The 13,222-nt window shown below is 39.2% G+C and overlaps 1 protein-coding gene across 1 annotated transcript in view; it reads right to left on the reverse strand.

The window, feature by feature from the left end:
• Positions 1 to 13,222, reverse strand: part of efr3a (EFR3 homolog A (S. cerevisiae)) — a 123,629-nt gene that overhangs the window by 77,146 nt on the left and 33,261 nt on the right. Inside the window, 2 exon segments of the mRNA XM_051953915.1 lie at positions 11,116 to 11,266; positions 12,108 to 12,235. Of these exon segments, the coding sequence (XP_051809875.1) occupies positions 11,116 to 11,266; positions 12,108 to 12,235 (279 nt within the window).

The raw sequence follows: 13,222 nt of genomic DNA on the forward strand, positions 1-13,222 counted from the left end.
GCTCTGGAGGTTTAATGGCTGAATGGAGGCTGCAGCTGGAGGTTAGTGGAGGAGAGGATCCACTCAGAGGATAATCAGTGGATGTTTACGAGGCAAAGAGACAGACTCGCTTTAATTCTGTCGTAATACAATAACACGCCTATCACACACCTATCACACGTCTATCACACATCTATCACACGTCCATCACGTCTATCACACGTTCGTCACATGTCTGTCACGCGTTCATCACGTGTTCATCACACGTCCATCACACGTTCGTCACACGTTCGTCACACGTCTATCACGTTCATCACACATCTATCACACTTCTATCACACGTTCATCACACGTTTATCACACGTCTGTCACACGTTTATCACACGTTCATCACACGTTCATCACACATCTATCACACATCTATCACACGGTCATCACACGTTTATCACACGTCCATCACACATTTATCACACGTTTGTCACACGTTTATCACACCTCTGTCACATGTCTATCACACGGTCATCACACGTTCATCACACGTTTATCACACGTCCATCACACGTTCATCACACATCCGTCACACGTTCATCACACGTTCACCACACGTTCATCACACGTTCATCACACGTCTATCACACGTTCATCCCACGTCCATCACACGTTCATCACACATCCGTCACACGTTCATCACACGTCCATCACACGTTCATCACACATCCGTCACACATCCATCACACGTTTATCACACGTCTGTCACACGTTTATCACACGTCCATCACACATCCATCACACGTTCATCACATGTCTGTCACACGTTCGTCACACGTCTATCACACGTCCATCACACGTTCATCACACGTCTATCACACGTTCATCACATGTCTATCACACGTTTATCACACGTTCATCACACGTTCATCACACGTTCATCACACGTTCATCACATGTCTATCACACGTCTTTCACACGTTTATCACACGTCTATCACACGTCCATCACACGTCCATCACACGTTCATCACATGTCTGTCACATGTTCGTCACACGTTCATCACACGTTCATCACACATCTATCACACGTCTATCACACGTTCATCACATGTCTATCACACGTTTATCACACGTTCATCACACGTTCATCACATGTCTATCACACGTCTGTCACACGTTTATCACACGTTCATCACACGTCTATCACACGTCCATCACACGTTCATCACACGTCTATCACACGTTCATCACATGTCTATCACACGTTTATCACACGTTTATCACACGTCCATCACACGTTTATCACACGTTCATCACACATTCATCACACTTCTATCACACGTTTCTCACACGTCCCTCACACGTCTATCACACGTCTATCACACGTCTATCACACGTCTATCACACGTCTATCACACGTCTATCACACGTCTATCACACGTTCATCACATGTTCATCACACGTCCATCACACGTCTATCACACGTCTATCACACTGCAGGAAATGAATCAGTGAAGAGTTTAAATGTCTGAAAAGCCGTCCACAGACAGAAAAGGTCTTTAGATGCTGGAACCTGGTTCTTCCCACATCTGTGACTCCATCTGTAAATACTAATGCAAAGAAGAAGGTTCAGCTGCATCAGTTCATACAACTAAGTCCAGGTTTCCTCTGGTCTAAGGTCCAGTCTGAGTAGTTGTCTTCTTCCTCTATTTGATCTTTCTTCTGTTTCTTCTTCCTCAGTATCTTCTTCTTCCTCTTTTTTCTTCTCTTCTCTGCTCCTCTTTTTATCCCTCTTCCTCTGTTTTCTGTTTCTTCTTCTGTCTCTTCCTCAATTTCTTCTTCTCCTTCCTCTGTTTCCTCTTCTTGCGCTGTTACTTCCTGTTTCTTCTTCTTCCTCTTTTTTAGTCTCTTCGATGCTCCTCTTATTCTTCTTTTTCTTCCGCTGTTTCCATTTCTATTTCTTCCTCTTCTGTTTCTTCTTCTTGTATCTTTATCTGTCTCTTCTTCTTCCTCCTTTACTTTCTGCTCCTTCTTCCTCTTTTTGTTCTCATCTTTTACTCCGAGTCCAGATCAGTTAAACCCATTCTGCATAATATAAACCACAAATTCAGGTTCTTCATTTGGAGGGAATCCACTAAACCTGTGGACTGAAACTAACTCTCCAGGTAACGTTCACACATTTGTGGAGTTTCCATTCTACATTAATCGAACGGCAAAGTGAAGCCGGAGATGACGAGTGCTTGAAGTGAAGAGGAGGTCATTCTGCTGGTAAATAAAGAGGCTTCCAGGAGAAGGATTCAAACAATGAGGAGAAGTGTTGGTTCCCTCAGTTTAAAGTAAGACGCCATTAAAACGGATCTGTTCCCAGTTAAAACCAGTGATGTTTAACGGTGGTTAAACTGGTTGTTTTATCCGGTGATTCTCCACCTAAACAAGTTTGAACACACTTTCTGAGATCTTAGAGGTTTTAGTGAACACAGAAGCAGCTTTTCAAGAGCTGACCCATCAGAGTTTTCCAGAGGATGGAGAATTTAACATCTTTCTCCACACATTTCATCAAAACCTACGAGTACAAGGTCTGGTTTTACTACATTTTGCCAGCTTTTTGATACTTTTGTCCTCTAATAAAACCAGTCGTCATCAGTGTTTTTCCAACCACCTTTAAGCCTACAGGTTAGTGTTAGATACAGCTACAGCCAGCGTAAGATGCAACCAAAAGTTGTGGACAAATGCCTGGATTCTAAGTGTTACTCTTCCCAATGAGGCAACTCTCGTCTTAATTTTGCCCTTTAAGGCCGCTCTATGATGAAACATAAACAACCAGATCATTTAAGAGGTTTGATGTACTTTACAAAGGAGGCTAAAATGAGTTTGTACAACATAAAAATTCCTTAAAGCAAGATATCAAACAAATCCTGTGCCTCTGACTGCATTTTTAAAGAGGAAAAACATGTTTTGAAATTTGGCTACCATCTCCATTGAAGCAGTTTCTTGAATTTAGAGTCATTGCTTTTCTTTGTGGGGTTGTTTGGCATCCATGTTCTGGTAATTTTATGTTTCTGTGGTTGTTTTGTGTCTCTTCATAGTTGTCTTGTGTATTGACAACCATTTCACGTATTGTGTCACTGTGGTTGTATTGTGTGTCCTTGTGATCATTTCATGTCTTTTTGGATCTCTTTGTGGCAATTTTGTCTTTTTGCATCTCTTTGTGATCATTTCATGTCTTTTTGGATCTCTTTGTGGTAATTTTGTGTCTTTTTGCATCTCTTTGTGATCATTTCATGTCTTTTTGGATCTCTTTGTTGTAATTTTGTGTCTTTTTGGGGTCTTTATGCATCCCTTTGTGGTAATTTTGTGTCTTTTTGCATCTCTTTGTGATCATTTCATGTCTTTTTGGATCCCTTTGTGGTAATTTTGTGTCTTTTGGGGGTCTTTATGAATCCTTTTGTTTTAATTTTGTGTCTTTTTGCATCTCTTTGTGGTCATTTCATGTCTTTTGTGGTCCTTTAGCATCTCTTTCAGGTCATTTTATCTTAACTTGTGATTCTGGTCGCTGTATGGCTGTTTTTTGTTCATTTATAGTTTTTTCTCTTTACAGTTGTCTTGTGTCTCGTTGCAGCAGACTGTTCTACTGTTAAACTGCTGTTTCTTCAGCATAAAACAACTTAAAGCTTCATTTCTCATTCATAGGATTCACTCAAGGGTGGTCGACAGAAGCCCTTAAAAATCCCTAAGGTAAAAGCTAAGGCATCTACAGAACCCAAAAACATTTTACATACATAAAATTCTACAGTTTTGTTTGCATTTACCTGTTGTCTCACAAATTTGACTTATAGACAGCAAAAATGACAAAAAAGACTAAACTTGAAGAATAATTAATAAAAGAAAGCAACAACTAGTAAATTTACTTTGCAAATGACAACAAAACAACAAGAATTTCCAATGAAAATAATTCATGAAATCTGAAATTTTCTTCATTCAGCACCTTCATCTTGGCCATGTTGGGTTTAGACGGTGTCAGAATAGTTTTCCAAGGTCTTTCATGCAATGATTTGTCTAATTTTAAGGAGTTCCTGAAGACCAAGACAACAAAAAAAACCCTTGAATATTAACGTCAAGGATGCTGTGTGCAACTTGTGAGAACAGGCTTTGGATGTTTTGTACGATCAGCCTCAAGTTTTGACTAATAAATGTTGTTTTGAAACTTTTCCTACTCTCTGATTTCTGTGTTGTAGAAGGAATTAATACAAATTAGGTGCATTTCCACAGACATCTAAAAGAAACAAGATGAAATGCAGAAGACGAGTTCTCATTAACAGGAGCTAAAAGGTTTATTTCGGCTCCACTCTTTGACAGTCTGAGTGGGAGGAAGCGACTGTTTGCTGATTCAAGCCAAGAAGTTTGCATCAGTTTTGGTTTTAAGAGACGACAGGAGCAGGATTAATGCTCTAATATTAATATTTATCACATTTGAAGCCGACAGGTGACATCTGAGGCAACACTTTCCTCCGTTCCCGTCACACCGGCACCATCTTTTCACCTTTCGGTTGACTTTCGTCCTCAGAAAGTTCAGAGGAAGTTGACAGCAGCAGAGTGTTGATGAGTCCTGGCCTATGTTAATGACCACACCGGGACTTCTTCCCCCCTCAGCTCCCGTTTGTTGCTGAAAGATTATCAAAAATCTCCTCTGCAGCTGCGACTTCCTGCCTCGAGGCTCACAGGGGGAAAGGTTCTCGTATATTCTCAGTTTCGCTTCACCGTTTAATATCCGTTAGACTGGAAACTGATCAAATACGTGTTTCTGTAAAATGAGTCTCACTGTGATGAATCCTCAACAAACTCTTCTGGTTCAGCTCTCAAAGTTCATCATTTGCACGACTGCAAGCTTTACTTGGATATTTCCAACCACTTCTAAGGCAGTTGAACACCTAGTTTGTTATCTGTAATTCTAGACAACATACAGACTTGTTGCTGTTAAGGTCGAAGAAATGGGCTTCATTAAATCAGCTGCAATAGCTTATACAATGTGACCACCTGAACAGAAAAACAACTGATTAACCAACTACTTAACACACAGTTGGGTTTTTCTGAAATCCTCCAAAAAGTTAAAATCTTAAATTTGAGGCAAAAAACAGGAAGCGTCATAGATCTTCAAGATTCCCCACAAATAAATGGATTTGTGTGTTTTGGTTGAATAAGTAGAAATGAGTTCACATTCATACAGATGTGTTACTAGATGAACGTTGTTCAAAAAAGAAAATCTGCTAAATGGCTCTAGACGTTTTCCAGAACATGTTGGATTGACTAGATCAATGATATTGTCATAAATAAATAAATTGCGATACATCACAAACCAGAGAACAGGATTCTGTCTTTTCATTGCTTCTGTAGATGCTGAAGAACATGAATGTATGTTTCCATGGTAACTGTGTCTACTTGGAGGTTTCCATGGAAATATTTCTGGCTGTAGGTTTCCATGGAACCATTTAAGATCCCCATGGTAACCATGACTGAGTGTAGGTTTCAGTGTTTAATCGTGTCTGAATGTAGGTTTCCACTGCAACAATGTCAGACTGTACATTTCTATGGTAACCATATCTGCTTGGTGTTTGCATGGGAACCATGTCTGACAGTAGGTTTCCATGGTAAACACAGGCGACTGTAAGTTTCCACGGCGATTGTTTCTACATATATGTTTCCAGGGTAACCAAGTCTGGCTGTAGGTTTCTTTGGTAATTATGTCTGGCTGTCGGTACTACGGCAACTGTGTCTGACTGCAGATTTAAAAAGTAAACATGTCTGGCTGTACATTTTCACGGCAACTGTCTTTGGCTGTAGGTTTCCATGGTGACCATGTCTAATCATATGCTTCCATGATCATCACGTATGATTATTGGTTGTCATAAATATATTTATTATATGCTATAACAAATAATAAAAATGCCCTTTAAGGCTTCCATAGTAACCATATCTGACTGTAGCTATGAATGTTTAAGTCTGTCTGAATGTAGGCTTCCGTGGCAGCAGTGTCGGATTGTACGTTTCTATGGTAACCAATACTGAACTTGTAGGTTTCCATGGGACCGATGTCTGACTGTAGGTTTCCATGGTAAACATATCCAAATGCATGTTTCCATGGTAGTCGTGTCTGCTTGTAGGCTTCCATAGCTAACATAGCTGACTGTGCGTTTCCATGGCACCTGCTTGTTGGTATGCGTTTCCATGGTAACCAAGTCTGGTTGTAGGTTTCCATGGCAACCATGTCCGACTATAGGTTTAAAAAGTAAACATGTTTTGGTGTACTTTTTCATGGAAACTGTCATCGGTTGCAGGTTTCCATGGTAACCGTAATCTAACCTGCTGTTCAACCAGATGTAAATAAACTGGTATAAATATAGACATACATCCAGTATCCATGGAAACACATCAATTCATGGTGAAATCTGAGTAAAGGTCTGAATATTTCTTCCACTATTTTTAAACTGCCAGTTATTTGCCACAAACATTTTAAAGTAAAATAATTATTATCAGACTGCGGCTGTCGTTGCAGTTTTCTCCATAATTGGGTGAAAATCTGCGTTTCTGCAGCTTTAAACTGAAACCCATTAACATTGCACTAAGGAGGACGTAAAAAGTGGATTTACTGCAAAAAAACTGAGCAGGAACTTCTAATAACTTCATCTTTACTGACGTTAAGCATCTGCAGAATGTATAGTTATGTTCTAAATGTTTCTGAGTGATTATAAAACGAAGACGTTTAACCTTTCAGCTGAACGAGGTGGAAAACAGCTCACTGAAATAAGAGACAGAAAACGATTAGATTCTGTTGTTCAGTTTCCATTTCTTAGATTCAAGTCACCTCATCACTTTGGAAAACTTATACATACAGTAGAGATATTTATTTATTTTTAATTCTTATGTCTGCTTTTCTTCTGTTCATATAAACAGTCTTGCTTTGTTCTATTTTAACTGTAAATCCACCTTCTGCTTTTCTATTTCCTATTTCTTGTTTTATTTTGTATTCATTAGAGTGTCTGTGGTTTATTTCTTCTTTCACGTCGACTCTGGATCTAACTGTGTTTTAAAGTGCTTTGTCTCACTGCTTGTACAAATAACCTTTATCATTATCATCACGTTGTTTTATATTTTAATCCCTGCTGTTATCTGATATTAATGCTGTTGTATAAAATGTGAGAAGGTCCTTTGTCTTTGTTCCTGCTGCTCCTCTTTCCACTGCTAATTAAAGAGTTTCTGACTTTCAGATAAGAACTAAACTTTACTGTGGAAGAAGAGCCAACTGTTGTGTGTCCATCTGTGAGCTAAGTCTAATGTGTGAAATCACAAGAAGACGGACGGAGAAGCAACAGATGGAATTCATTAAGGAGGAGCTGCACAAACTCAAATTAGAATGGGAAAAAAAAGCTGGAGATGAGCTTTTAGCTCAGAACGCTTCACTTCCAGGTGGAAACACTCAGTAACGATGTTTACTGAAGATTTCAGCCATGAAAGTCTCCCAACGTATAAAAAGAAGAAAAAAAATGGATTTAAACTCGAACTCAAACGTTTTTAAAACAGACGGAACACAAGATCCTCGTTAGAATAAATAACAAAAACAGTATTTCCGGCTGCCGTGGTAGCCACGTCTGATTGTAGGTTTCCATGGTAACAGTGTCAGACTGTATGTTTCTATTGTAGCCATTTCTGGTTGTAGGTTTCCATTGTAAACACAGCTGAGTGTACGCTTCCATGGCAGCTGCTTCTAGGTATGTTTCCATGGTAAAAACAGCCAATTGTAGGTTTCCATGGCAAGTATTTCCAGGTAAATATTTCCATGGTAACCATGTCTGACTGTAGGTACCACGGCCACTGTTTCTGGCATGACAACCGTGTGTGATTGTAGGTTTCCATGGTAACAGTTTTTAGGCTGTAGGCCGCCATGGCACTTGTTTCTAGCTACAGGTTTCCACGGTAACCATGTCCGATTGTAGATTTCCAGGGCAACTGTTTGGGACTTTAGGTTTCCATGGTAACAATGTGAAATTGTAGGTTTCCACAATAATGTAACTGACAGTAGGTTTCCATAGCAACAATTTTTTGGCTGTAGGCTTCCATGGCAACCGTTTCTTTGGAGCTATAAGCTGTCATGGCAACTATGTGTGATTGTAGGGGGACTTTTAAATACACATAAAGTGAAACAGGAGGAATATTCTATGTGATATTTAGACACAGAGGTTAATAAATTATGAATGAAATATTGTTACAGATCTATGAAACACGATGCTGAGCTCTGAACACTCTGTAGATCAGTCATTTATACAGTTTGAACATCCAGCTACTCGACTGTTTCTATTTCTTCAGTCTGTCTGTAATAGAGCAATAAACATTTGATCATAAAAATGTGTTTCAGAGAGGATAACTCGACTCATAGCTGATGAAATTCAGACAACGTTGTTCTTATTGAGTTTTTAAATGAAGCAGAAAGTGAACAAATCTGACCGGGGAGGTAAAGAAGATCAACAGAGGAGCAGGTTTTGCTTCCAGCTTCTAGAAATACTCAGGACTGACTCAGTGGCTTCATGAGTCTGATGAGGAAGAAACGATCCTCAACGTAGTGGCAGATAAATCTGGCAGCAGAGAAACACAAACCAGGAGGGCAAAAAATGAAACGCCGTCGTAGGAGGAGAAAGGGTCGCATTAAAGGAGTTAATGTAGTTCAATGAAAACGTCATCGTTGGTCTAATTTATCTACAGGAGGATTTATAAGCTCCTGAAACCAACAATAAACTGAATGAATCAACAGTTTAACAGCAGATTAATCAGTTTGATTCATTATTTAAAGAAAAAAAATGTCTAAATTCTGCGATTTCAGCGTCTTCAGTCTGCGACAATACACTGAAGATTTCTGGACAAAACATTCGTCTTCTTTGGCTTTGGGAAAAACTAACAGCTGATTGGTTTTATTGAGGGGGGGCATCTTTGCTGGTTTGTTGTTTTTGTTTTCTTCTGTTTGTTTTTGCTTTTTTCGTTTGTTGGTGTTGCCTTTTTGTTTTGTTTTGCTTTTGCTTTTTGTTGTTTTTACCGTTTGTTCGTTGTTGCTTTAAGGTTTGTTTTTGTTTGTTTTTTCTTTGTTTTTTTTTGTTTTTATTGGTATTGTTTGCTTTTCCTTTGTTTTTTCTTCTGTGGTTTGTTTTATGTTGCTATTTATTTCCTTTTTTGGTTTCGTCCTTTTTACTGTTTGTTTTTTGCTTTGTTGGTTTGTTTCTCATTTTTTCTTTGTTTTGGTTTTTGTCTGTTTTTTGTATTTGTTTGTTTTTGTTACTTTGCTGTTGCTTTTTGCTTTCTAGTTTTTTTTGTTCTGTTTTTTCGCTTTTCGTTGTTTTGTTGTTCTTTGCTTTTTATTTTATTTTTGCTTTGTTTTTTGTCATTTTGTTGTTTTTTGCTTTTTCTGGTTTGATTTTTGTTAGTTATTTGGTGTTGTTCTGCTTTTAAGTTTTTTGTTTTGCTCTTTCTTCATTTTTTTTTTACATTTTGTTTTTTTGTTTATTATAGTTTATTGTAGTTTATATAGTTTTCTTGATGCTTTTTGCATTTTAGGTTTTGTATTTAGTTTTTTCACTTATTTTTTATTTTCCTCTGAACAAACATGTTTTTTTGCTTATTTGGTTTGCTTTTTGTTTTTGTTTGTTCTGTGTTGTTGTTTTTTGCTCTACATTACAATAGATAATAAAATACCCTTTAAGACATTCGGACGTTTTCTGGACTCTGAAGGACTCGGCTACTCTGAAGCTTCATCATCGACCGTCAGAAAACCAAACGTTGGATGTTTTACAACTAATTATTCTCCGGCTGGTTTCAAACGCTCTTCCACCCAAATTGCAGTAATTTGTGGAGCTCCGGTTCGCTGTGTTCTGCAGAAACAAACTCATTAAAGCGATAATTAGCCGTAGCGCCCCGTTTTGCTCGGATACGACACAAAAACCCCAAACAGTGACATTAAGCTTTGGATTTAATTAAGGCGGCGCTACCTGAAGGCAGCCGCTGGTGTCACAGTCTAAATACCACACATAAATAATGCAGACGCCTTTGCTCCGCCACCTTCGGCTCGGTTTCCTGCTCAGATGAACAACGGCTGAAGATGGGAGGAGGAAGACGAGGAAAAACTACTTTGGGTTCACCTTCAGCTGCAGCAGAAACGGGGCTGACATTTTGCCGGCGGCTCAGCGAGGCTAAAAATAATCAGGATCCGTTATGGAGAAGCTTCCTCCAAATGAGCTTTTCAACCACAAACACCAAGCTCTGAGCTCAAACTGACGGCTTTGACCTGCTTTGAGAAGATACAGTCATAAACTCAAGAAGTAGAAGATGTTTTGTAGATTTTTTAGACCAAATCTGTGTTTTTGTTTATACCTGATGTAAACATTAAATGCAAATTTAAAAAAAAATGTAATCAATAATTGAGAACTTTGTACTGATGTTTGGATCAGTAGACAAACTATTTGGGCGACCAAGAAACATAAACGTTTTAAGAGTTGATCCCAATTTTGTAAACACAAGTTCTGGTCAGAGGCCATTAAACACCACAGGAGTCTTTGTCATGGTGCCCCTCTACCAGCTAAACTCCCACAATCCTCTCTGCTTCAACGGTAGTCTGAGTGACGCCTCCTCTGGTCTCTACAGGATTAAACAGGAAGAGGCTCCACCTGCTGGAACAACCAGGAACTACAGCTGATCTACATTTACTGACATCATGGAGAGTAAACAGGTGTACTGCAGTACATCCTACCATATAATACTACATTTAACCTCTAAGACTACATTTATCATCTAGTACAACATTTCCCCGCTAACACCACATTTCCGTCTAGAACTACATTTACCCTCTATTACTTCATGCTACTATCTAGTACTACATGTACCATCTAATACTACATCTACCCTCTAACGCTCTGGTTGGTTCTAGAGTTCCACTGGTTCTCTAAGTTCTAAGATCTTTGTTCTGGAGGTCCATAAACACTAATAGAATTCTAATACAGTAACTACTAACCTCGGGTACCAACAGGTTTAGTCTGAATCCACCAATGCTGCCTTCATGGTATAAAACTAACAGATGTGTTAAAATCTGACCAGTTTTTGTTTCGTTTCTTACCGAGTTTGTTCCCAGAACCTGCAGGTCCGGTTCTCTGGACTCCAGCAGTTTGGCCACCATGTGGAGGAAACTCTCCACGAAAGGTTTGATGCTCTGAGAGTGACAGGCCATCAGCAGCTGGTCCAGAGCCTCCATCGCTATCACCACATACCTGGAGGTAGAGATCTCCATCATCATCATCATCATCATCATCATCGTTATTACCATCATCATCATCATCATCACCATCATCTTCACCACCATTATCATCATCACCATCATCCCCACCATCATCATCATCATCATCATCCTCATCCCCATCATCGTTATTACCTTCATCATAATCATCACCACCATCATCATCCCCATCATCGTTATTACCTTCATCATAATCATCATCACCATCATCTTCACCACCATTATCATCATCATCATCATCCCCACCATCATCATCATCATCATCATCCCCATCATCGTTATTACCTTCATCATCATTATCACCACCACCATCATCATCATCATCATCATCATCCCCATCATCGTTATTACCTTCATCATAATCATCACCACCATCATCATCCCCATCATCGTTATTACCTTCATCATAATCATCATCACCATCATCTTCACCACCATTATCATCATCATCATCATCCCCACCATCATCATCATCATCATTATCATCATCCCCATCATCGTTATTACCTTCATCATCATCATCATCATCACCACCACCATCATCTTCACCACCATTATCACCACCACCATCATCATCATCATCATCATCATAATCATCATTACCATTATCACCATCATCATCATCATCATCATCATCCCCACCATCATCATCATCATCACCACCACCATCATCTTCACCACCATTATCACCACCATCATCATCATCATTACCACCACCATCATCTTCACCACCATTATCACCATCATCATCATCATCATAATCATCATTACCATTATCACCATCATCATCATCATCATCATTAAAGCTAACTGACCCGTATCGGTGTCGGACCACGTCTCTGCTCAGCCTTTCGGCCAGATAAGCTCCGATCCGGTCCAGTTTTTCCGGAGCCGAGACGGCGTAGAAGGTGAGCTTCTCCATGTCGGATTTACTGAGTCCATCCTGAAGGAAACAAAGTTAAAGTTCAGGATCAGCAGGAAACATCATTTTGTTCATTTCATTTTTGGTCATTTTGTTTGTGAGTTTCAAGTAATTTTGGAAAAGTTGTGAGTCATGTTCGAGTTTCGAGTCATTTTGTTCAAGTTCATCCATCCTCTATACACCGCTTTATCCTCACTAGGGTCATGGGGGTGCTGGAGTCTATCCCAGCTGACTCGGGTGAAGGCAGGGGACACCCTGGACAGGTCACCAGTCTGTCACAGGGCTACATATACAGACACACAATCACACTCACATTCACACCTACGGACAATTTAGAGTAACCAATTAACCTCAGCATATTTTTGGACTGTGGGAGGAAGCCGGAGTACCCGGAGAAAACCCACGCATGCACAGGGAGAACATGCAAACTCCATGCAGAAAGATCCCAGGACCAGGCCGGGATTTGAACCGGGGATCTTCTTACTGCAAGGCCAAAGTGCTAACCACTACCCCACTGTGCAGCCCAAGTTCAAGTCATTCTGTAAAAGTTTAGAGTCAGTTTGAGTTTTGAGTCATTTTAGACAGGTTTCTTGCCATTATGAACACATTTCAAGTCATTTTGTTCACATTTCAAACTATTGTGGACACTTTGCTCCTGATTTCAGTCATTTTGTCCCTTTTCCAATAGTTTTTGTTTCAATTTCAAGGAAATTTGTTTAAGTTTTGACTCATTTTGTTTAAGCTTCAAGTCATTTTGTTCACATTTTAAACTATTTTGGAGAGTTTTTAGCGACTTTGTTCAAGTTTTGAGTCATTTTGCTCAAATTTAAATCAATTTTATTCCATTTCAAGTCATTTTGTAGCTTGAATGGTTCCAGTCAGGTTTTTAAATGATCTTTCAGGCCATTTTTAATTCTAATTCAGTCCATTTCAGACAGATCAGTCAAACAATAATACAATAAAATTATATACATTTTTAAAAAAGAAAGTACTAAAATTTCAGCTAAC

This window comes from Acanthochromis polyacanthus, chromosome 9 (genome assembly GCF_021347895.1).
Source record: "Acanthochromis polyacanthus isolate Apoly-LR-REF ecotype Palm Island chromosome 9, KAUST_Apoly_ChrSc, whole genome shotgun sequence".
NCBI classification, from domain to species: domain Eukaryota; kingdom Metazoa; phylum Chordata; class Actinopteri; family Pomacentridae; genus Acanthochromis; species Acanthochromis polyacanthus.